The 10,989-nt window shown below is 52.8% G+C and overlaps 1 protein-coding gene across 1 annotated transcript; it reads right to left on the reverse strand.

Moving 5' to 3' along the window:
• Nucleotides 1-3,403: 3,403 nt before the first annotated feature.
• On the reverse strand, nucleotides 3,404-10,764 carry LOC130036163 (NUT family member 2G-like). Its single transcript, XM_056128145.1, has 8 exons — nucleotides 10,181-10,764; nucleotides 9,473-9,601; nucleotides 8,955-9,094; nucleotides 8,283-8,575; nucleotides 7,509-7,625; nucleotides 6,581-7,094; nucleotides 3,901-4,100; nucleotides 3,404-3,640 (listed from the first exon to the last, which is right to left on the reverse strand). The coding sequence occupies exons 1-8, from the start codon at nucleotides 10,762-10,764 to the stop codon at nucleotides 3,404-3,406; spliced, it is 2,214 nt and encodes a 737-aa protein (XP_055984120.1).
• Between the last annotated feature and the right edge of the window lie 225 nt (nucleotides 10,765-10,989).

Genomic DNA, 10,989 nt, shown 5'->3' on the forward strand with positions numbered 1-10,989 from the left:
GGAAGAACGATCATGGCCTGAAATTATCTCAGCTCCATCACCTAAGTTTTGTTCTTCTCCTAACCTGTGTCTCCTATCTGCCTCTTGGATTTGTTAGGTGAATGGAGATATAGGGTGAATACAGGGCAAAACATTGTGGAGGTTTTTAGTTAAATTAGAAATATAAACATTGAGTATAAACATGAATTTGTTCAGAGAAGTATGTTTATACTTTAGTGAAATGTTGATGGCATACTGATTAGGGAAAAGGAAATATTTATTTGCCTTTTAAAATTTTTTTATTTTTATAAAGTTGTTCACAATAATTTATTACATTAAATATTCCAACACCAATCCCACCTCCATAGACCTTCCCACCACCATTATTTTGAATTTTCCCTTCTTTCTTTCTTTCTTTCTTTCTTTCTTTCTTTCGTCTGTCTGTCTTTTTTTCTTTCTTTCTTACTTTCTTTTTCTTTTTGGGTCACACCCAGCAATGCTCAGGGGGTTGCTCCTGGCTCTGCATTCAGGAATTATTCCTGGCGATGCTCGGTGAACCATATGGGATGCTGGGAATCGAATGTGGGTCAGCCGCGTGAAAGACAAATGCCTTCCAGCCCCGAAGTGCCTTTATTTCTTTATTTCTTTATTTATTTATTTATTTTATTAGTGAATCACCTTAAAGTACAGTTATAGACTTACAAATTTTTGTGCTTGGTTTCAGTTATACAATGATCAAGAACCCATCCCTCCACCAGTGTCCATTTTCCACCACCACGGGTCCCAGTATCCCTCCCATCCCCCCCCCCATCCCACCCTGCCTCTGTAGCAGGGCATTCCCTTTTGTTCTCTCTCTCCTTTTGGGTGCTGTGGTTTGCCAGAGAGGCATTGAGTGGCAATTGTGTTTGGTCTATAGTCTACTTTCAGCATGATTCTCACATCCTGGGAGGATCCTCTTAACACCCTTTATTTGGTGCTCCCTTCTCTATCTGAGCTTTCTTTTCCCCTAGCACGTGCGGCTGGCCTCCAAGTCATGGAGCAAAATTCCTGGTACTAATCTCGGCCACTCTTGGGTGTTAGTCTCCTATTTTGTTACTTTATGTTTCCCAGATGAATGCAATCTTTCTGTGTCTATCCCTCTCTTTCTGACTCATTTTGCTTAAAATGATACTTTTCATGTATTACCACTTGTATGTAAATTTCATGATTCATCTTTTCCAACAGCTACATAGTACTCCATTGTCTAAATGTACCAAAGATTCTTCAACCAGTCATCTGTTCTCGGGCACTCAGGTTTTTTTCAGATTCTGGCTATTGTAAAGCGTGCTGCAATGAACAAACAAGTGCAGATGTCACTTCGACTATACGTTTTTGCCTCTCTGGGACATATTCCCAGGAATGGTACAGCTGGGTCAAATGGGAGCTCAATTTCTAATTTTTTGAGAATCATCCATACTGTTTTCCAAAAGGGTTGAACCAGTCGGCATTCCAACCAGCAGTGAAGGAGAGTTCCTTTCTCACCACATCTGCACCAGCACCGGTTGCTTTTGTTCTTTTGGATGTGGGCCCATCTCTGTAGTGTGAAATGATATCTCATTGTTGTTTTGATCTGCATCTCCCTGATGATTAATGGTGTAGAGCATTTTCTCATGTGCCTTTTAGCAATTCAGTTTTTTTCTTTGAGAAAGTTTTTGTTCCTTTCATTGCCCCATTTTTGATGGGGTTGGATGTTTTCTTCTTGTGGAGTTCAACCAGTATTTTGTATATCCTTGATATCAACCACTTGTCAGATGTGTGTTCGGCGAATATTCTTTCCCATTCTGTAGACTGTCTTTGTATTTTGGTCACTGTTTCTTTTGAGGTGAAGAAGCTTCTTAGTTTAAGATCGTCCCATTTGTCTATCTCTGTTTTCACTTGCTTGGCCAGTGGCGTGACATGTTTGAAGATACCATTAGCTTCTGATCTGCTGCCACCATCCCTCGCTCTACCTTTTCCGAGTCTCTTCCTCCTCCTCACCCTTTGTTTCTTCGATCCCCACACCCAGTTGTGTCTCCATTCTTCCCCCATCACTCTGTGGTCTGTTTCCTTGGCAGCTGTGATCTTGCCCAGGCCGCAAGAGTCCCCAACTCTTCTCGCCAATATAAGGGAGGGCTGTTGGCCCTGTTTCCTGGTCATAGGATTGGCCACTGGCCTTCTCTGCTCTTCTCCTGCTCCCTCCCTGCTAACAGCTGGATCACAAGACCCCAGGACCTGATTTTATCTTCCCCTGGTGAGAATGGTGAGAACCCACAGATCTCATAGTGCCTTTCTGTAAATATTCTCCCAAATCTCAGGTCTTTGGAACTCTTCCCCCATCTATGATGTCTGATATTCTCTTGTAGCCCCTCTGTTGAATTCTCAGTCAGTGCTGTCTTTTCTTCATAGTACTTCAAGACCCGCCCGGCTGCAGATCTACTTCTCCATGGTTGGCTGACCAGTATAATCCCTAACTGCCTTCCTTGCTCCCCACATTGCTTCTGCTTTTCCTACCACACTGGACCCTCCTCTTTGTACCCTCTGCTCCCTTGACTCCAGGATCACAAGGTCATTTTCAGTTTCTTGCTTGGAATCCCAGCTCAGCAAAGCCTTCTGCCGCCAGCCATGAGCAACGCCCCTCCCTTCTAGACAGCTCCCATCTCTTATGAGATTTGATTGCACGTGTCAATCTGAGAGAGGTTTCTGGTCTTCTCTGTATGTGCCTGTGTGCCTTAAAGCTCCAGTACTAGGAATCACACAAAGGTACTCAGGGAGCATTTGTCTGCAGTGTGGTTAGAGGAGCCTCAGAGCTATAGTTCCTGCTCCCCAACTCCCCTGCCTAGATGAGCCTTTCCCTTTGATGCAGTAAGAGGGGTTCTGCCCACACTGGTTTCCCTGAGATTATTTCAGGATGCTTTGTGGTGATGAGCCCCCCACCCCTCAGGCCCCAGCATTATAGAGTTTCTCCACCACACCTAGGTAGGAGCATTTTCCAAAGAGTCTGAACATTTTTGAGAAACCCAGAGGCTGAAGTGACTGAGAGGAAGGATTCTAGGAGGTGCATACTGCTGTAATCAGCTTTCTGAAAAGGTATATAGTGGCTTCAGACACCCAGTGCCTCTCACAGGCTTAGTCTCTCGGCCCTTATTCATTAACCATCACTTCTGATGCTGAGTTAGTACAAGGTCCTCGGCCAGTGGCCAAGTTTAACTGCATGATTGATAGATTTCCATCTGTGACTGTCCCAAGGATCAATTTGGAGCTTCCTAGTGCAGGATGGTAGTTCCGACCCCTGACTCTAGAACTATATCAGGACACTGGCATCAGGATCATCCCAAGGGACCACTGAAAACACCCAAACAGCCGTGCCCAATAACCTGCACTTATAATTAGAATTCTGAGCCCCACCTCAATTGTCCACACTGATTGCCCTCTCTTTTTTTAGGGTGATTCTGGAGGCCTTCTGGTCTTTGACTTCTCCAAGAGTTGGGTTCTTCTGGGGTTGGCCAGTTGGGGCCTGGACTGCCAGCGTCCCATATCCCTCGGTGTCTTCACCAGTGTTGCCCATTTCATCAAGTGGATCGTCCAGATCCAGAGACTTGTGCCTCTTCCTGTTTCCTTGTCTGCTCCTCCTGAGGTCCCATTTCTATATGAATCCTAGCCAGTTTCCAGCTCATCGATATTAACCCTCAGACCTCTACAGCACTGGCTCCTGTTGCTTTTAGTGCTTAAGGCCCTGTGGCAGGACCTGCAGTGACCGAAGAACATTCTGTCCCTGCTCTTTGCCCCAGTCCTCAGCATTCTTACTGGAGCCTCACACTTGCCACCATCTCTGTGGTTCTGTCCATCTGTTATGATCCCAAACCCAAGCCTGGAAAAGCAAAGCAAAACCAAATAAAGGCTCACCTTGCTCTGAAATTGGTGCATGTCCCTTCCTGTGGACTGGTCATCTGAACCCCTGGTCAAGGAAAGAGTTCTGGCAGGAGGGCAGGCCACTGAGGCCACTGGGCACCTGCTGAAAGAGTTGTCTGTGTCCACGTTGGTAGACTCTCCTCTGTGTCGAAGGTGAGCATATCTTCCCAGATGATGATCAATCTCTACCATCCCTCAGAAACAATAGGACAGGCCCATAACGCAAATGATGGAGACATCTCTGGAACCTGGAGGTCTGAGATGCAGGGGCAGCAGGGCTGATCACACCCGAGGCCTCTCCACTTCATGTGTGGGTGCCTCTGTGTGAGTCCGTGTCTCTTCTCATCAGGACACCAGTCCTGTTGGGTTTGGGTATATGTCAGTGATCTCTTTCCTGTTAATCACCCCTTTGAAAGAACTGACCTCCTTGGGTCTGGGAGCTCTTAGAGCTGTTTGGGGACATGTTCAGCATGCATCATTGGGTGCAGCCCTGGAGGCACCCTGGCACTGAATTGCCATTGAATTGGCCAAGAAATGCCAGTGATGAACTTTACATAGGTGTGCATAGATCTATCCCTCAGATGTGGCATATAAAGAGTTGTAATAAGGAAACAATAAATGCCAGAGACAGTAAAAACTAAGGAAGAGTTTAGAGAGTGAAGTTTCCTGGGTGGCAGGGGAAGATGGTCTGGGGGAGAGGGGACTGGAGCCATGGCTGGGGAGGGCAGTGGGCACTCTGGTGCTGGTGTGGTGAAGGGACACTGTGTCCATGGACCCCTACCACTGTAGCAGTGGGCAGTGCTGAAAGGAGGTAAAGGGATACTCATGATACCCTTTCAGTAACAGTATTGCAAACCACACTGCCTAAAAGGGAAGTGAGAGGGGGTGGGGGGGAGACAGACAGACAGACAGACAGACAGACAGGCACTTTTTTGCTGGTGTGTAGGACACTGTGTCCATGGTCCCCTATTACTGTAGCAGTGGGTAGTGGGCAGTGGGTGCTCTGGTGCTGGTATGTAGGACACTGTGTTCATGGACCTCCATCACTGTAGCAGAGGGCGGTGGGCACTCTGGTGCTGGTGTGGTGGAGAGACACTCTGTCCATCACACTCTATCACAGTAGCATTAGAAATCATGGTACCGAATGTTTTAGAAATATAAAGAATCCCTCATGGTGCCCCCAGACCTCCTGAGCGTTCCTTGGGAAGACCCCCCACCAATCCCAAGAGAGATCCTGAAACCAGCCCAATGTCTGAACATGCATACTGAGGGGCGCAAAGGCCATGTGCTGCCAGACACGCCCAGCCCAGCACCACTTTCAGGGGGGTGTCCTGTCCTCCTGCAGGCCCAGCAGCCAACATAGCCTTACAGGGGACAGCCATGTTGGCCGCCTACAAGGTAAACGCCTTACCCACTGTGCTATTGCTCCAGCCCGTTAATAGTGATAAGTGCAGAGAATTAAAATGTTTAACACTGAAGAGTTGTTTTCCTACTGTTTCTCAATAATTAGAGTTGTAACTAGTTTTTCAAACTAGTAGTCTAATTCCCTGAGAATCTCTAAGGTCCTGAGTTTCAAATCTCTTGTCACTGAAAATGAAGAATCGTTCTCAAACACCTACTCTACAGGTACCAGGACCATATTTAAATGGTAAAACACTTAACAATGAAATCAGTACATTAAATCGGCCCCCTTTATTATTATTATATGATTATTTGGTTTTGGGGGTACACCTGGTATACTCACATCTTACTCCTGGATCTCTGAACAGACTCATTCATCACAGTGTGGGGGCTATATGGGGTGCTGGGAATCGAGTGCATGGATTGGCTATGGGCAATGCAGGCGACATATCTGCTGTACTATCCCTCCCTCTTATTTTTTAAAGAGTGATGGCAAATGTTCAAATCTGTCTGGTTACAAAAACATTTAAATTCAATGATGTCAAATCAAAGCATGGTACATTTTATGTGAGTGAAGAATATGATATGCAAATACCCAATGAGCTTTAATTTTTTATTTGGTCCAGGCTAATGCAGCAAGATGTGAGCCTTGTCTATGCCCTCAGGATGGTGTGGGCCTGCAGGTGACTGAGCACATCTTCCTCCAGATGGGAAGGACTCCTCCACTCTCCAGGGAGCACAGTACTCTCAGGGTTCCCCCCTCCCCTGTGATTCCCCTCACCCTTTGTGCTCTCAGGCCTCCCAAGGAGCACAAGTGAGAGGACAGACACTGAGATGTTTCCAAAGAACTGAACTTTATTCACTATTTACACAATGACACAAAGAGGCTGCTCCAGTCAAACCCCCATTCTAGGTACAACCCCTGCCATTCCAGAGCAGGCTTAGCTGAAGATCATGGGGAGAACAAGGCTTCTGGGTGCAGCCAGACCCTGGGAGGTGGTCAGGAGGAGCCCCCCGATATCCTACTGTCTCTTGTGCCCCTTCCCCCTCCGCTGGGCCATGGCAGGCTGGAACTTTCTCTTGGGGGGCAGGGAAGGGCCCTCCAGCTCCACAGTCAAGGCTGAGCCAGTAGACACCGTGGGGTGCCCCCTGGGACAGGAGGTCTTCTTAGCAGTGCGCCGCCTTGGGCCCCCACACAGAGGATGCTTCCTGGTAGGGGCCTTAGACTTGAAGGCCCTTGTGCGAGTAGATGGGAGCTCGGGAGTCCCCTGACCTCCAGGCAGGTGGGGGCCAGTGTCGGGGCCTGTGTCAGGGCCAGGGCTCCTGGGTAAGCCCCAGGGCAGCAGGCTGTAGTGAGAGGTTAGGAGGAAGGACAGGCTGGTCAGGTCCTCTTCCTCCTTACTAGAGCCCTCTGCTGGCCCAGGCGACCCCTGGCTAGGAAGGGCCTCTCCCAGCATGCGGGGAGCCCTGCTGTCCAGAGCAGGTGCGGTGAGGCTGGGACAGGGGGCCGGTCCTGCCTGCAGTGGTGGAGACTCCAGGCTCCCCAGAGAGAGGACAGAGGCTCCAGGTGCCATCCCAGTGGCCTCGGCCCGCCCAGGCCATGAGGCGTGTCCAGAGTCAGTCTCAGATTCAGCGCTGGCCCCTGGCCTGTGACCCCAGGTAGATGTTGGGGTGCAGTAGCCTGCTGCACTCTCAGCTGGACTCGAGTCCTTTAGGGACACCTGGTGTTGGGGACGAGCCTTCATGACCTCCTTGTCCTGCGGGGTCTGCAGACGCTTTTCCACAAGCTGGGGAGAGAAGGAACATTGTGGGCATGTGGGGGTGCAGGGTGGGACAGAGAGTGACCCTGATTCCTCCCGAAACAGAAAAACCAGATCTCTTTCCCACTAAGGGTCCTCACCCCATATTCACGTCCTCCTCTCACCTGAGGACTCAGAGGGAGGCGCCTGGTCATGACATGGGCAGGGAGGCCACCAAGTGACCAAGACCCAGGGCGCTAGGGCGCCCCTCCTGACTCACGACCCACCTGCTGCTCTGAGTGCCCTGGGCCCTGTCCACTGTGTCCCCTGCAGGGTCTCTTTCCCAGGAATCATGTGAAATATGCCTCCTGTTTGTCCTGATTTGCTGCCCACTAACTTACAGGAATCCCTCGCATTACTCCCCTGGGCCCCACATGGACCTCAGAGACCCATCTGCCTCACCTGTGCGGGGGTGAGTCCTTCCTCCTCCTCCAGCTCCTCAGCCAGGGCCGGGAAATCCAGCTGGGACTCTGGGGAGACCAGGTACTCCAGGAAGCTGGGATGAAGGATCGCCTCAGCCTGGGAGAGGGAAGCAGGGGTGAGGGTCCTCGTAGGGAACAGGAGGGAATGAGGAAGCAAACACACCTGTCCCCAGCACAGTGCAGGGGCTTGAACAGCTGCACAAAGTCAAACACAGACCCACACCGGGAGAACTCACACACATACACACACACATACACACACACACACAGATGCAAACACACCCTCACCCACAAAGGCACACCGACTATTCACCTACTCTCACAGAGAAGCACATGTAAACACACATGGATTCATGCAAACACCTGACACAAAGACACACACTCTTCCACCTCTAGGTACATGTACATGTATCTGCACGTGTCTGCACAGAGCCCACACAGTACACACAGAGGTAGACACAGAGATGTTCACACATTGACCAAACCCAAAAATGCACAGAAAGAGCCAATGCTTATACACAGAGAGACACACGTGCACACATGCGCACAAACACAAGCAGAAATATCTAAACACAGGTGTGCATTTACACACAGAGCTCAAAGCAGAGACCGCACATCACTGCCAAGCCCTGGACAGAAGCAGCCCTGCACCCTCCCGACCCCACAGCAGCATGGACGCGGGGTCCCCTCACATCCCTCTCTTCTTCCTTCCTCCTCAGCCTGTGTCCCCAAGAAGGCCAGACCCCAGGCCCACCTTGGTGACAAAGGCCTCCTGGGAGCACAGCTCGTACACATAGCTCAGGAGCCCCGGGTCAGGGCAGGTCCCAGCCTCCTCCTGCTGCTCCTCCCTGTCCACTGCCCGTTGGCCGAGGGGCGCCCTGCAGACTGAGTCGGGGGCCTTTAGCAGCTCGTCCATGATGTCCATGTACTCCTGCACGGCCTCAGGAGGGATCTCCTCGGGGGCCTTGGTCTTGGGGGGCTGCTGAGGTTTGTGTGTCTTGGGGCGGGCTGCCCGGGCCTGGGGTCTGGCCTTCTTGGGGACACAGGCTGAGGAGGAAGGAAGAAGAGAGGGATGTGAGGGGACCCCGCGTCCATGCCCTCAGACACACAGCACTGAGCACAGAGTCGGGGACAGGTCCCAGTGGGCTGGATCAGGGCCCTGGAATCCAGTGACTGTGTGAGGGATGAGGTGGCCCTCAACGGGAGGATTGACCAACTGTGTCCCCAGGGTCTCCGACCCCACTTCAAAGGTGAATCTGACGCCTCAGGCAGCGTGGGGTGTGCTAGGAGAGGGAGAAACCCGTGGACAGGGGGCCGCTGAGCACAGGTCTGGGGATCATCGGGAGAGTGAAGACTCCCTGTCAGGTCAAGACCCACGAGGGCCTTTCCAGGTCCTGTGGCCCTTAGCTGGGAGCAGTGTCCGTACCTGTCTGCTGGTCTGGCGGTGGGCCTGGAGCCCCCTGAGACCCAGGCCTGGGTGGGGCGGGGAGTGGCAGGCCCTGCACCCCATTCGTCCACTGCAGTTTCTGCACCTCCATCTCCTCCTCGGCCTCGAACTCCATGAACCTGGTGTGGGGAACACAGGCCGTGATGAGTCGGGTTGAATGGGATTGAGCAGGATGAGTAAAAGACAGGGGATGCTCATGGCCCAGTCCCCAGGAGGGTAGAGAATTGGGTGGACACGGACCCCAGCACCCCCAGCGATCCCCCACATTGGCCCTGGAGGGTCACAGCAGGTCAGGGACTGTGACCCTCAGACTGTGGTCAGGAGCCCCAGAGTGGGCTTGGGAAAAGTGTCCCGGCTCCGGGAGGAACAAGTTTCTGCAGGGGAAGGGTCTCCCGGGGCTGCCAAGCCCTCCCTTCCCCTCGGCCATCTGAGACCAGCCCCTGAAGCTCGGGCCTGCAGCCACCCTGACCCCCACTCTCTGCTCAGGCCTGACTCACTTGGCCGCCATATCGTAGTAGATCATGCGGTCATAGTTGCTCTTGCCCTGCCATTCCTGCAGGGCCCGGTGCAGGCCTTCCTCCAGGCTCATGGTGGGCTTCAGGCGGGCCAGGGTGCGCAGCACCGGGCTGCAAGAACAGGCTCGGTCAGGCTCTGCGTCTGCCGGGAGCCCCCGCCGCCCCACACCCATGCCTTGACCCCTGATATTGGCCTGATCTCCCCTCCCAGAGTGGACTCTGCCTCCTATACCCCAGTCCAGTGGCCCTGCTGGCATCCACTCTTAGCTCTGGGGATACGTCATGAGACGCCAAGGCCGAGCAGTCATGGCCTGTCTGAATTCTGTCACATCTGTGCTGTGTCTGGTCTTGGGAACGGAATGTCTGTCCTTCAGACCACAGGTCGGGACCAACCCTGATGAGGGGACTGAGGTGAGGCTTAGGGCATGGCTGGTCACTACGGGCCTTTGAGCCAGAACCCCAGGATGGCATTCCTGAGTACAGCCAGTGAGTGGGGCTGTGCTGAAGTGCTGGGCAGTGTGGCCACCGGTCCTACAGGCCATGATGCACTGAAGGTGATTCCTGTATGTGCTATCCCTGGGGACAGGGTCCTCATCCTTCCTCCAGCTCTCCCATGGACCCTACCCTGGGTGTCACCCCAGTCCCCTCCTGGGAAACTCCCATTAGCTCTAGGACCCCCGAGGGACTCACATGAAGAAGCAGGAAAGGGCCTCAGTGTCTGGAGTCTGAGGAAGGTACCTCCGGGCCAGGGCCTTGAAGCGCTGCCAGCGCCGGAAGTTCTCGTAGACGCTGTTGGGGTTTCTGGAGCTTTTAGGCGGTGACTGGCTCCGGGTGGCCGCCGGACCACTGTCCCCACAAACCCACTGGGTCAGTGTCCCACTGCTGGATGGGAGGATGATGGGGGCCACCTGGGCCACTGGCAGTGGAGCCTGTGGACGATGGTCTTCTGTCCCAGCCTGGGTGCCAGTAGTAGCTGGGGTGGGCATAATTGTCTCCGGCCCAGAGGACACCAAGTAGAGTGGTGCAGGATGCCCGGCCACCGCAGTAGGAGCTTCTGCGGCCCCCCAGTTGAGTGGAGCCTGTGTCAGGATGACAGGCTGGTTCTGGGATGACTCCACAAGCCCTGCTTCAGGGCTGACCTGGATGATGACCTTGCAAGGTCCAGGGTTGTGGGGGCCAGGACCGGCAGCTCCTGCCACCACGGGCATCATGGGAAAAGGTGACAGCACCAGAGGGTTGCCGGGAACGCTGGTCGAGGTCACCAGAGGGGGCATCTGGATCGGCTCCCAGGGTGGTGGCTGGGGGGGCCCTGGATTGAGAAAGGGCAAGACCCTGAAGACACCGAGGAGAGGAGGGAGGGGGAATGAGAGGGGGATGGTACAGGGAGCAGCGGTGCCTCATTGGCTCAACCATCTCTAGATCAGGCCCTTTGATGGGAATGAGGCAGCATGCCCTGTCTCAGCCCTGAGTTGCTGACACAGGCCATCCTTCCCCTCCAA

This window comes from Sorex fumeus, unplaced genomic scaffold (genome assembly GCF_029834395.1).
Source record: "Sorex fumeus unplaced genomic scaffold, SorFum_2.1 ptg000063l, whole genome shotgun sequence".
NCBI lineage: Eukaryota > Metazoa > Chordata > Mammalia > Eulipotyphla > Soricidae > Sorex > Sorex fumeus.